The sequence below is a fragment of the Centruroides vittatus genome, unplaced genomic scaffold (genome assembly GCF_030686945.1).
Source record: "Centruroides vittatus isolate TY-2023 unplaced genomic scaffold, ASM3068694v2 contig_2747, whole genome shotgun sequence".
NCBI lineage: Eukaryota > Metazoa > Arthropoda > Arachnida > Scorpiones > Buthidae > Centruroides > Centruroides vittatus.
In genome coordinates, this window is record NW_027121750.1 from 812,837 (window position 1) to 827,155 (window position 14,319).

A 14,319-nucleotide genomic window follows, 5' to 3' on the forward strand; every position below is an offset into this window, starting at 1 on the left:
TGCTCTCTTACATCTGTAATAGCAAAACTACTAACCTTTGTCATTAAAACAATTTGTTTGAATATATTTACAAAAGCTTTCTAATAGCTCGACTAGACGGAAAAGTGGAGATTTATATTAATAATTTTATGGCAATGTCACTATCTATTCTTGTAAATTATTAAAAACATTTGTTTGAGGACCCGAACGAGAGAGATTGTAAGTAAGTCTAATATATCTCATACTATTCTGTGTTTGCAAAAGTTCTATTTCTTTAATTAATCATCGTCCGTTAACTAATAAAACGTAATTTTAATTTGCACTTCTTTTAAAATTTAGGATAAGCAATTTGGCAAGTTAGTTTTGCATCATCCTCATAAGAACCCATTAGCCGAAGTTAAAACTTCCCTGAAAGCCTACAAGTCTTACACGTTACATAGAGCCTATCGTGGCGAGACGTACTTCTGGAGCCTTCTCCCTCAAGAAGGGGACAATCTCAATTTTCATTTCACGCCTCCTGTCATGCTGGAAAAGTAAGCATAAAAGCCACTTTCTTCTTTTAATACCTTGCAAGATATTAAATAAACTTCTTTCCTAAAGGTATTTCTTCAGGAGCGGAAACGCGGAACATCCCGAAGATAAATTTGTAAACACGACCGTCGAAATACTTCCGGCTTCGTCTCTGACGGTCGTCCCTTATCCGATGTTGGACGACGGATTCCTAATAGTGGGAAGATTTAATAATCAGAGTGGTATTGCAGAAGGCACCATATTACCATTAGTGGGTCCAATAGCAATAATGAGGTTGACTATACATTCTGATAGTGATCATTGGATTTTATTAAGTGAGGTAAAAGTTAATTCTATATATAAATTTAATGTATCAAAAATCAGTTCTAGGATTAAATAATTGAAGAACTTGTGCTTGTAGAGTCCACTTATCTAGGGCTTCATTGTTTTCATTTTACCTGATAGGTTAAAATGAAAACAATCCCTTAAGATAAGACTCATTTTGTATCACTAAAAAACAACTAGAGATGGTAGATTAGACATCGTGACCTTTGGGGGTCGACTTAAAGCGAACACGCTGTCAGACGGCATTAAAATCCTTTTAATAATGCAAGTACTTTCGATGATTTTAACACTGTGTGTTTATTTTCATCTGTTCTTATATTGCAACATTTGGCATGGAGTTTATCTTTATCTTCTCCTGCCATGTACATAAAATACAGTTAATATTTTTGCTTCAGGTTTAAAAGTCACTCTACTTACTTGACTTGTATCATATTATCTTCAAGACATTTCTTTCAAACTGATTTACATTTGAAAGGAAACTTCAATTACTATTGATAAAAAGTTTGTTTGACGAACACTAAATGACATTTCCGTTTGAAATTTCAGATACACCTAAAAGTGGCGGGTAGTGCGAAACGGTGACATATCACAACGTTCTCGTCGAACCTCATTCCTAAGCCTACCGAAAGGAGTCGCCCGTCGGAATTCCTCGCCAAGTGCCTTAAGGACGTTACCGTGTACATAACCGCAAGTTATCTATATTGTAGATAGAAACTTTCACGTCGGAATTTATAAGAAGACGTCGGAACAAATGTCTCTATTCTTTTTATCGAAACGAGCCACAGAGCCGCACGAAGACGGAGAGATTGAAAAAAAACTATTTTAAATTACGTCGAGAAGAAGAGAATTTAAGTGTTTCCGCCGTGAGAATTTTAATCGAATCCGATCTCAAATGGTGCTTGCAAACTGCAAAATGGTATTTTGTTCGGTTTTATCTCTTTTCAAATTTTAAAATACGTTGAAATTTTTTTTTTTTTTTTTTTTTTTTTTTTTAGCCAAATAAATTTAAGTATGCAATTTTAATTTTCTAATATATAACTGTATAGAAAATTTTATAAAAAGTTTTATATTATATGGACGAGAAACATTCGAAATAATTTATGAGTGTCATTTTCCCGCAACAGACGTTATCATTCTTTGTGAAGTAAAATCCTTATTATTGCACAAGAAAAATAAAATTCTTTGTAAATTGTGTAAAGCGTTATGTCATTTCTTCCCTGTGCAATTCCTTATTTTGTTTGATCATATTATCCTGAATTCCAAGAATTTAGACTACATTCGAAACTAAATGCAGTAAACTTTTAGTTTTTCCCATACACTTTTGATCATATTAAGAAACAAGAGTAGACACCTGATTGAGAAATAGCAAGAGTTTGCTAAGCTAAGAACAAAACAAGCCTTCACAAATACACACAATAATCTTGGCACAATTAATGCCTTCAAGCTTTACCAAGCAAAAACAAATTCTTATAATGATTTGTCAGCAGATATCCTTTCAATTTAATTAATACGTTATCTAGATTAGAGTTATCAAGTATTTCAGACTAAAACCTTCGATTGGCAAAACAATAGGGGTAGAAAAGCAAAACTGTTTTATTGCCGCTATCTTTAAGAGTAAAATAATCGATGTTCATTAACAAAAAAAATTCTGATATTCTATAATGTTTGCACTTGTTATAGGTTTTGTTTGTATTGATCTAAAGAAATCTTTAATATTTGTATAGCAATATTACTATAGTTAATAATTGTACATTACTCTTACCAATAATTTCCTTTACATGGTATCAAAAATGTAAAAGCCATATAATCATCATTAAATTAAAAAAGTATTAGAAGAACTGAATTATCAACATTTTTCGATTCTTGAACATTGTAGCATAGGTCTAAAATTAACTTTATTTCCTAATGTCAAGTCCTCTCTTCGAGTACTTTGTAGATACTAGCCAAACCCGCAATTGGCCCGAAAAAAGACTAACCCGTTTTGTTATGGACGCAAAGGTGTGGCACGGTGCACAACCTATTCGAGACAGACAGAAAATTTCAGTTTTTCGACACATCTGGATTCGGATCCCAGGTTCCCAGGGTAACGAGCCAACGCCTTAACTTCCTCGGCCGTCTGCCGACTCTCTCGACGTATTTTACGATATTAGAAAACTTAAGCTCGGGGTGTTTGAAATAACTTTTTTTAATCATACTAGCCTATTCACATCCAATTAAATTCATTAATAATCCCCCCCTCTTATTTTAAGAAATGCAAATTGTAATTTAACTGCAAACCCAAATACTAAAAGTTGAAAAATATCAATATTCTTTTTCTTGTAAATAATCTGCCTAGTGTTATCTTCAATCACTTTAATCCTTTATAATTAAGTTGATTTTTCTCCCTGCAAGCATTATCCAGGTTTAATGACGTATAATTTTTATTGTGGCATGTTTTAAATTTTATATATGCATTTCAGGCTAACGTATTATCTTAGTTGCTGTTTAAAAAGACAACATTACAACGTGCCGCAATAAAAATTATACGTCGTTATACCTGGATAATGTTTGCTGTGAGAAAAATCAACCTAATTAGAAAGGTTTAAAATGATTAAAGATAATATTAATACAGTACCCCAGCGAGTAAGAAGGTATTGGATAAAGAATTGACATGGGTGTAGAATCCAGGTTAATATAAAGATGACGAAACAAATGGAAATACTTCGTAGCCTATCCGAATTTCCTTTTCTTAACTTATTCTATTAAGTATAGATGTTAAAAATAAGTATGTATCTGAGGACAGGACTGAATTTAATCAAATTCATCTCTATTGAAGTCAGAGTTAAAAATGGTTTATACAATTAATTAGATTTGCATATAACAATTATTATTTTCAAGTATATCGAGATTTTTATGGACGGGGCTAATGGCATTAGTACGGGATCAAAGATGGGACCGAAATTAGCAGAAATCGTTACGAACGATTTTGACGAATTAATAAACAATATAAAAGGTGTAAAATTGAGTGTTAGATATGCAGTCGATTTATAATATACGATAAAAAGCTATTTCATTTGTTTGTTTATTAACTATGTAAATAAAATTAATAGTGATATACAGTTTGATATAGAAATAGAAAAAAACTGAATTATTTATATATAACATTGTTAATGGATTAGATAAATTCACTTTGACTTATAAGAAATCATGTAATGTAGATAAAACTATTAATTATAAATCATATTGCCCAGAAAATACGAAAAGGAATGCTTATATTATGGAATAAAAAATCATATATGTTAGAACGTTTAATGTTAAAGATAGAATTAAGAAAATCTGGATATAAAATTTACATTGAATGATTATCCAAAATTAAAGTTAAGAAAATGTCACAAACAATACTTATTATACTAAACAATGTAAATAAGATAAAATATCATTCATTTCCATAAGTTAAGAATATGTTTGAAAAATGTAACTATCCTTAGACAGAATAATACATGTTTGACCCCATCATTGGCATATATTTTGTGATAACACATACAAATCATAAAAATGATCTTGAAAAACAAGGCACTGTTTACAGGTTAGAATATACTTCTACATTGGAGAAACGGGGTGTATATCAGAAAAAAGAGTTAAAGAACACGAAGGTGGCGATATGTCTCAAGTATATTTAATCACTATGGCATGAGCATTCAAATTTAAATAATGTATTATTTTTATAAAGTACTATGTTTGATATTTTGTCGGAATAACATACAAAGTGTACTTTACCAGTACACACTTATACTTCATGTCTTAGGTTAATTTCAAATTGTAATTCTCTCATATGTGACTATGTTATTGCAATTTACATTATGTAGTGTATCGTGCCCACCAGTGGCCGAGCTGTTCTGTTGTGGGTTTGCACCGCGCTCGGATGGGCTGACCACGTGGAGTTTTCCGGGTGTTTTCCATGTTTGTAACACCTGAATAGGGGCCAGTTTTCCTTACAAGACCTCCTGGAAGGCATTTCCCCCCCCCCACGTAACATTGCGCGACAGGGAACCACTCTGGTTGTAACTTCCCCTAGGATACACCTTGGCACCTTACTAACCACTTATTAACCTGCACCAGGTGCTCACTGACGTTGGGATTTCTGATATGGTACGCAGAGAGTGTATCATGATTTATTGTAATGTTGGCTTTTAAACGGCACTGAAGAGGGGCTAAGATAATACATTAGCCTGAAATGCACAAGTTAAATTTAAAACATGCCACAATAAAAATTATACGTCATTAAACCAAGATAATGTTTGCTGGGAGAAAAATCAACCTAATTAAAAAGGATTAAAGTGATTGAAGATGATAATATTAATATAGCACCCTAACAAATAAGAAAAAAAAAAAAGAATGATTCATGTAGCAAGTTGGAAGGTTGATTAAAGGGGTGTATCATGCACCGGGCGCCACTTGCGGAGGGGCACCCAAATGGTCTCCGAGACAAATTGTGTTTCTGGAGGGAGAGAGAGCGCCAATAAAGTGTCGTGCACCAGGCGCCAGTTAGGTTTGCTATGCTACTGGTTAGGCTATAGATTGGTGATATAGATATATTGGTTACAGTGGCCAGGTAGCCAAGAAGGTGAAAGTATATGTCCTTTTAGAAAAAACATTAATTTTTCACAATTTAATCAAAAATGTAAAGCTGCTATTGAAATTCTCATACATGTATGACATATTCTCTGAACTAACTTTGCAGATTGTTAGGACTGCAATGCTATACAATTGAGTGTGCTGGGCTGTGAAGAAAGTGCAGATAGAGAGAATGCATGTTGCAGAAATGCAGATGTTGAGATAGATGAGTGGTGTCACAAGGAAAGATAAGGTGAAGAATAGTTACATCAGGGGAAGCTTGGGCATCACAGAGGTAGAATCGACCGTGGCAGTTTGGACATATGCAATGCCAACCAGAAACAGCCCCAGTATGAAGTGTCCTGGGGATATCAGTGGAAGGAGTAAGAGAGAAAGACCTAGAATGACACTCTTAGATGTGACATGTAGGAGTGCTGTATCTCAGCAGAAGTTGTTTTGGACAGAACAGAATGGAAGAGGAAGACCACATAATAGTAGTAGTATGGCAATGCTGAATTCAAAAGAAAATGTTAATGTTGGAGAGTGGACAATACAAACAAACTTGGGATTTGTAGTATTCATTTGTGAAGCTGATGCATTTAATGTTATTTCAAAAAAGTAGAGATTTGTTAGCTCAGGCTGACATGCTGACAACTGCTTCCAAAGACAGAGTTGGCAACTAAGCAATTATCATTGTTTAACAATCATTATTGTTATTTTATCTTGTTAGATGTGAAAATACAAAGAACAAGAGATAAAATTAAAAATAAAAATAGTGGATTGGACTTTAACTAGGGAAAATATTAAATTTATAAGAGATTTCTTCTTTACCTATGTTTACAGTCTTTTATTTCAGAATGCCCTAATCAGGTATCAATAGTTAAATAGGCATATTCATGACTGTCACTATAAATACATAAACAGTATGAGATTTGTATTTATAAGTACCATTTATAATTACTCTTTCATTTGCTTTTAGTGTTGTGTACATGCTCAAAATACTCATAGTTATATGAGAAATCTACCTTAATGTAGTGTTTTACTAATTGATACAAAAATGTGGCACAAAAATCTCACTAATAATGGTAACACATGCATTTGCAGATGAAAAATTCTACCAATCTTCCTCATTTTGAAACAAAAAATTATGGACAACTCATTTTTAGTAAACAGAACAAAATTTTAAATACAAGTGTAAGACCATAAATAATCTCTCATACTTTTAAAAGGTCTACACCAGATTTTCAAATTGAGCAGAATTGCAGAAAGAGCAGACAAACATATGCAAAAATGGCAATGCACACAAAATATGATATTTATAAACTATCCTCTCTTTAAAATTAATCCCTTCTCCATTATTAAATGCCCTGTAGATTTCAATGGCCTCCAGGTATTTAAAGTGTGCCCTATCAGAAATCCTGTGTCCTGTAGACCAACACGTATGTCCTCGCTTCTGGCATAAGTGGCTAAGGCCATGGATGAAAGTTTCTTTCTGATAGTATATTCACGCTCGTATATTGGTGCTTCAAGATCAATCAGAAATTACCAGGATGGCAAAATGCCCATACCTTGTCTATGTTGATGTCATTGCAATGTTTATGGAGTAGATAATCTTACGCTGATATCTACTGGAAAAATTAAGAAAATGCAGGCATCAAAATTAGCAGAATGGGTACCATCAGCTTGGAAACAAATCCCAGAAAGAAACTATTGCAGCACTCATTTAAAAAATCCAGCAAGGAGTTGCCTAACTTTCCTGGTAAAAATGTAAAATTGCATGTGGCACCATCTGCTAAAAGTTTATTTTAATAAACTCTTGTAATCACTTACTCAAAATCAAGCTTTTTTTCTATTTTGTAATATTATAAACAATTCTAAATGCTAATAATGAGTAAATCAATAAATCCGACACCACACCTTCAACCTATAACCACTAAAATTTAATAGCAATCCCTCCTAATATACAGATCTCCCTGCAAAATTTCAAAACTTTTCAACAAAAGGCACAAGGGATATTAAGATTCAAATTAAGCCAACAAAATTGTGACCCCATACACATACTAACATTCACTCAAAGAGAAAACCCTCAACTTGTTTTTGCATTTCTCAATGTTTTGTGGTCACCCGACTCCAAAAATGCAAAAATCTTGAAGGGTCAATCACTAGGGGGAAAAAACTTAAAGACTTTGCATGGTCAGCTTGTTGAGTGGGCCATGTGAAGTTTTCCTGGTTTTCACCACGTTAGGGACTTCTCTGTAGAAAGTCCTCCCTCTTGGAAGATTGTCTAAGTGTTTTGTTGCTATAACCCATCAAACCAATCCGCCTAAGGAATTTTTCACAGTTGGTCCGTCTTGGATGTATAGGACTCCGTATCCATTGCAAGCTTGGCCGAACTCGTCATAGGGCTATTATATGGCTTAAAACAGAAGGCATGGCCCTCTGCTTTTACGTTTCAAGGTATTTTTATTGATTAGGCTACTCTTTACCAAGCATTCCAAAAGGACTATCAAGCTTAAGAATGTACAGAGATAGCCTTTAATCCACGTTATTAATGTCTTCTCCATCCCAAGACAGTAACAAATGGCTAGGTACTGAAGCCGGATGGCCGAACAGTTAAGGTAGCAGCGTGCCACCATGGAGGACCCGGAATAGAAAATTCCCCAGGAATTTTTCGGATATGTCAGGCCCTGTCCCTCACCACCTGGCCGCCCCATTGTGGGACTGGCCGAACCCACAATGGGCTTGCTAAAAAATGACCCTCTTAGTGCCCACAAGGAAGAAAGTTTCTTAAAAACACTTTTCATTAAAATTAAAAATACGAAGTTAGGTTACAATAAATTTAAATTTCCGCGTTACCACTTTTAAAATAGCTATTGGATGAACAAAACGGTATGGTAACATCCTACTGGCTGCCTGATACGTAAGCATTTACCATATAAGGCAATTCATTTGCTGGAAGGCCTATTTAGGGTTGCCATCTGTACGATTATTTCAGGCGCCGTACAATGTACTATAATGACTGTACGATAATTTTAGAAATACTCCTCACTCCCGAAACAACCGTTAATTATTAGGGAAAAAAATCAATTCTCAATTGCCATTTTTAAACGTATCGCTTTATCATTGATATTTCGCGTCTTTTTTCTCCGCTAGAGGGCCACTAAGTCTTCGTAATCGCTCGTTGATAAATTGAGCAAGCTTTAGTTCTAAATTATGCCGCTGTGGCAAACAGCGCTGTTTTGTGATATTATAACACCTATTACTCTAATATGAGCTATTAGTCTAAAGAATAACAAAATAAAATAGTAGGAAATAATCGTAATAATTCATAAAGACTTGAAGTTAGTAATTCCTCCTTCTGTTCTGGAAAAACAGTTACAATCCCTTTATTAATAAAGCATTGATAGGAGAAAACAGGCTAAATACGATCAAACGCCATCTACTGGCAGAAAGTGGCGTATTACCAATTTTAAAGCATAGTGGACTTTGTGTGGGTAACAAATATAAATGAAAATCGTTATTAAATATCAAAACCCCGAAATAATTACTATACGTAATGCAAAATACAACATGCAAAATATAATTTAACAAAAATCCAAAAAGCAAATATACAAAACTTTCCCGACAATTGGAGACTTGCAAATAGCTTTAAGACAGTTTTAGTTTAATTTCCACAAAAAAAAATATCAAAGGATACCGAAAAATCACAATACTACTCTAAAAGTTTTTTTACCCCAAAGGAAAACTTGGGTGTACTATAGATTACCCCCTATGGAATTTCAGGACTTTGATTATATATTGGAACTCAAGGGACCGAGACGAGTTCAACGGTACCCTATTTTTGGACCGGAGACGAAAAATAAAAAAGTTATCATACTTTTTCACTTACCATACTTTTTTAATGCTCTCATGAAGACGGCACCATAGTTGCTAGTACTGCCATCTTGCGGTAAAGTCTGCAAACCATGACGTCGAACAACGGTCATCTCCCGGAGGGTTAAACACGCGATACGAGAGCGGAGAGAGCGACGCGACTTCAGATCATCGCGCGATCGCCATTTCGGTTAATGTTACTTATGGCAGCGAACATGGCGGCCCGACTGACGTCTCGTATGGGAGCCACCATACGCCGCCATGTGCTAAACTAGTGATCGATTCACGGTAGTTCTTGAACAAAGTAAAAAAGGGGGAAACGTCTACTAAAGGCAATTTTAACGGCAAGCACGCGACTTCCGATTGCGATAGCGAGGCCGACTCCCTATCATCGCGCGATCGCCGGAAAAAGTATGATAACTTTTTTTATTTTTCGTCTCCGGTCTAAAGGTAGGGTATCGTTGAACTCGTCTCGGTCCCCTCAGTTCAGATATATACTCAAAGTCCCGAAATTCCATAGGGGGTAATCTATAGTATCCCCGAAAACTTTACTCATTTTATAATGAGTCAACAGCAGACTGGGTGCCAACATTATACATGTGGTACGAGAGTGGCCACAACCCAATTGCATATCGGGAGCTTTATGAAAGAGCACAATCAGGAGAAACACGGCCACTTGTAAGATACTTATGGGTGTCTGAAGATTTTGTAAACTTTCATTTGTGATCCAAACTCAAATAGTTTATGATGTCGTCAAATTTTACTTTAGCCAACAACTCTTGATCTACAACGAAGATGCTGGCTTCGCATGAATCGACACCTTGACATAATGAAACTCTCTCTTCTTATAAAGCAGCACCTTGTCCTGTCAGACTGCGAGAATAGCACGCCAGAAAAGCATCATTTTTAACTTTGTCCATGATATAAAAATACTGTAGTTGTATTATGTTTAAATTGAAATAAAACTGTCGATCTGTCTTACAACAAACCGCGTACAAGCTAAGCAAGCGAAAGCTAGACCACAAACATGGCGAAGGGGCGGAGTAAACGTGCGTTTTATCACGTGACGTGCGACCTTGAAACCTCTATATACATTACCACAAACATCACAGTTCAAACATGGTGCAGGAGGTGGAGCGATTACGATTTGGTCACACGAGATGACGTTCGTGCAATTTCTCTAGATGTAAATACGATTCTATTTGAAGGGTGTGGGGATTGTAAAAATGCTCGTTAAGTAGAGGTGTCCGCAATTTGGGAGTGTCCGTTAATGGAAGGTGTAAGGAGTCGATTCCGACCCGTTCTATTTTGTTAGAGGAGTATTTTTAATTCATTATTCTATTTATTTGCATTTTATTTCGTTCTGGATTCTATCATTTCTGGATTCGATTGCGGCAATCTGTGAAACCCAGAAACGCCATCTCGGGGGTGGGTTACTTCCGCGGGAAGTTAAAAGAATGATTTCCCACCCCAAATTGGCATAGGAAACACAATAATATATATATATATATAATTACTCGTAAGAGCGATGACATGAATTAACAAGACAGACTGCTGAATGAATGAAATGTTAACGATTGAATATGTAAATAAGGTCGAGTGGGCGTGGGCGTAGGCATATAAAGTCACCCCAACCGCACTTTAAGGAAGTGAGGTTATTTTGGTGAGCAACATTAATGTAACTTGGCTATTTGTAAATAAACAATGGAAATTATTGGTTTATATCTTAAAAATACACACGCTCTTATTTATGTAAATTAGACTGGAAGGACAATTAATTCAAAATTCATTTCTAATTCTTCATCTGCTAAGCGATTATCTTTGCAAAACACTATTTTTCGCCTTTCGCTTTGTTTTCTTATTATTTGCTTGTAATAAATATAAAGTAAAGTTAGTATTAAAGGCAGAACACAATCATTATCTATTCAAACTAAAATCTGCGGTTAAAATTATTTAAATTTATGTTGTCGGCATTAACAAAGGGATTTATGCAACCGGCTTGTACACACTTTATGATACTCGAGCAAAAGTTTATCTAATCATTTATTGATAATTAGTAACCAAATGTTATTGCTTACCTGAAATGAAATGTTCCTGACAAACTCTTCCATTGATATTCATTTTATCCGTATCGGAATTCTTCTGGAGAGCCATGCAAATTACCTTCGTCGTGAAAGCTCCTCAGTTTGACAAATAATGCCGGAAACTAAAACTTGTGTTCCTTTGTTCTCGAGTGAACTAACATTACACGCAATTACACAAGTCACCATAGTGACATTCACGACGAAATAAACAACACAAGAACTCCAGCTAAAGCGCGCGTAAACACAAATAAAACGTAAACAAATAACAAAGATGGCGCCGGGCAAAACGTACAGTACAAGCGCAACACGTACTGAACATCAGGAACTCTAATACGTCACATGCAAGTTGTCTATGTAAATGAGGATGTTTGCTTGTTGTTCGCTATATACTCCTAAGCCGTTCGACCAATTGCTACGAAATTCGGCTGTTACGTTTACTTCTAACCTATATAATGTCCTAATCTCACCCCAAAATGTCTGTAAATGAAGACACAATTACACGTAACTCCAAAAGATTATAACAGATGGCGTTACGTCAATTTACATGTAACTCATCTATTGATAAATAGCGAGGTTGAGGCCGAAGTTTTAAACGCGAAAACGTGTACGTCGGACGTTCAACGCCGCTTTCCTGTAAGCCTAGAAGTTTGACAATGGTGTTTGGAAAGTCAGTGGAATCATGCCCGACATTCCAAACGCCATTGTCAAACTTCTAGGCTTACAGGAAAACGGCGTTGAACGTCCGACGTACACGTTTTCGCGTTTAAAACTTCGGCCTCAACCTCGCAAATAATTTTTTAAATAATATGCTTTTTTATAAGAATTATATTTAGTTTAATTTACCACATCTAACAACTCGGGGTTTTCATTTCTGAACAGTTCTTGCTTAGTTCTAATAGAGGCTGAGGTGCACGTATTCAGCCCAAAACGTGAACGGTGGACGGACGAATGCCCCATCTAGCAATTCTATACGGTCGATAATGGTGTTCGCTACGTCTAGAATGGAGAGTAGACGATCGGCTTGAACTTCATTTTTGTGTGTGTGTGTGGGGGGGGGTTAAAATTATGACGTATTTTATTAAAATATTATAAATAATTTTATTTAAGCATTTACAAATAATATTGTAAAGAAACAGACGATTTTAACCCAAAAATTAAATAATTTCTGGATTAAAATCGATCGAACGAGCGCAAATCTTTTACTTAAACTTAAAACTCAAACGTGTACTTCTGCTTGCCGTACAAGTTTAACTTTTGTACTTGCGCCTCGACCTCTCTAGTAAGTGCCGTCCAGTAGCCAAAACCACAGAACACTGGTAGTCGTGGGTTCGGGCACGTGGGATTTTCGTCATGTTAGTAACACCTAAATAGGGGCCAGCTTTACATAAGTCTTTCCGGGTTATACCTGAGCGATCTGCCGAGGGGGCAGATCGCTCAGGTATAATCAAATAAACCAAAGTAATTCTAACGAGCGATTAGTTAGTGACATCGTCACAATGCCGGGCTGCAATTGTTCGTCGCAATGTCTTCAATTCTTTTAGTGGTGTCTTGTCCCTGTACGTCATACTTTTCCTGTTAGCAATAGAGTCGTATCGGTCATCTAACTCCGTTCGAGAGGGGGAGAAAATTTTGAATCGAATGTTCCAAAACGGAAGTTCGTATAGTTAATCGAGGCCTACTGCCCTACGCTTTCAATATCTCGCTCCGACTTTCATCTAACTGCTTTCTTGATATTAAAGGACAGACAAAAGACGAACAATTTTTCGAAATTGCAGCTCAATAATTTTTCTATAAATATATCTTAGTTAAAGGTTTATCACACCGAGTGACATTTTAAAAATTCTTTATTCCTCTACTGTACACAATTCAATTTTTAAGCGTCATTTAAGTGTCCCGTCCAATCATTTTCTATTATGAATTCAATTAAAATAAGATTTTTACAGTTGAAAGGATAATACAGTGTGTGTACACACACACACACACACGGTATTTTAATTATATGAGCCATGTATGTTATCTCTGATAGAACAATATGTACAGATATTGGTGACATCGATATTAAATACACCAGCAACGATTTGCTAGGCTTTCCCCGGTAACATTTAAAATATAGGTGGCGCCACCAAAATCTCGAATGCTGCCGGGAAAGTCGTGCAACTCCGTTTATTTCACTGTTCGGATCCGGCGAAGAAGCTGACGATGATGTGCGCCACGGTGCGGAAGAAATTGGCATTAAGTGGTACGCTGGGCAATTCCATTAACCGGAAGTCGAGTGACACTACCGGAAGTAGCTAATACATTCGACATAAACGCGGCGCTTCGCGCCACTAATTTATTGCATATACAAAAGGAAAATGTCACATAAGACAATCGATATCCACCCCAACTTATTATTCATTTAGTCAATTAATTAGACGCGAGGAGGAAAATACGTGAAATTCCTACCCCTTAACGAAGTTCGACGAGACTGAGTCACATGTTTGGAAGTCCATACATTCTTACGCTTCTTAAATACACAGGCAACACACAAAAATCTTGACCGAAAAAATTTAGCACGTTTTAATTTTTAACCCATTAAACTTCGTCCACCCTTCATCTAAGCCAACTTTTTTTAAAAAAAAAGTCACGTGTGTTTCTTACTAATACAAAACTTTATCGGCACGTAGAATACGTGTCAAGGACACTGCAACCTTGACTTTTTCGGGTATTTTTACAAAAGGGGAAGGAAACAGGCAAGTATATTTCATATTTTCTAAACGAAACGTCGACTCGAAATCAGAGCCTACAATTTCTTCGATGAAAAACGACCCGGTTCCGTTTTATCCATTGTTCATCACGCGGGTAATTTGCGGTCGACGAAAAGAAACGTTTATCAAAAACACACGATTTACAGTTTTCCTGTATACGGATCCATTGTTTCGCCTTTACGTAATTG

The 14,319-nt window shown here is 35.8% G+C and overlaps 1 protein-coding gene across 2 annotated transcripts in view; it reads left to right on the forward strand.

The window, feature by feature from the left end:
- The window catches only part of LOC136971995 (alpha-1,3-mannosyl-glycoprotein 4-beta-N-acetylglucosaminyltransferase B-like), a 98,607-nt gene extending 96,799 nt beyond the window's left edge, over positions 1–1,808 (forward strand). For both annotated transcript variants that reach the window (XM_067266531.1, XM_067266532.1), the window contains 3 exons: positions 319–512; positions 580–829; positions 1,381–1,808. In XM_067266531.1, coding sequence (XP_067122632.1) covers positions 319–512; positions 580–829; positions 1,381–1,416 — 480 coding nt within the window. In that variant the 3' untranslated portion in view covers positions 1,417–1,808. The remainder of the gene's footprint in view (positions 1–318; positions 513–579; positions 830–1,380) is intronic.
- Positions 1,809–14,319: the final 12,511 nt, after the last annotated feature.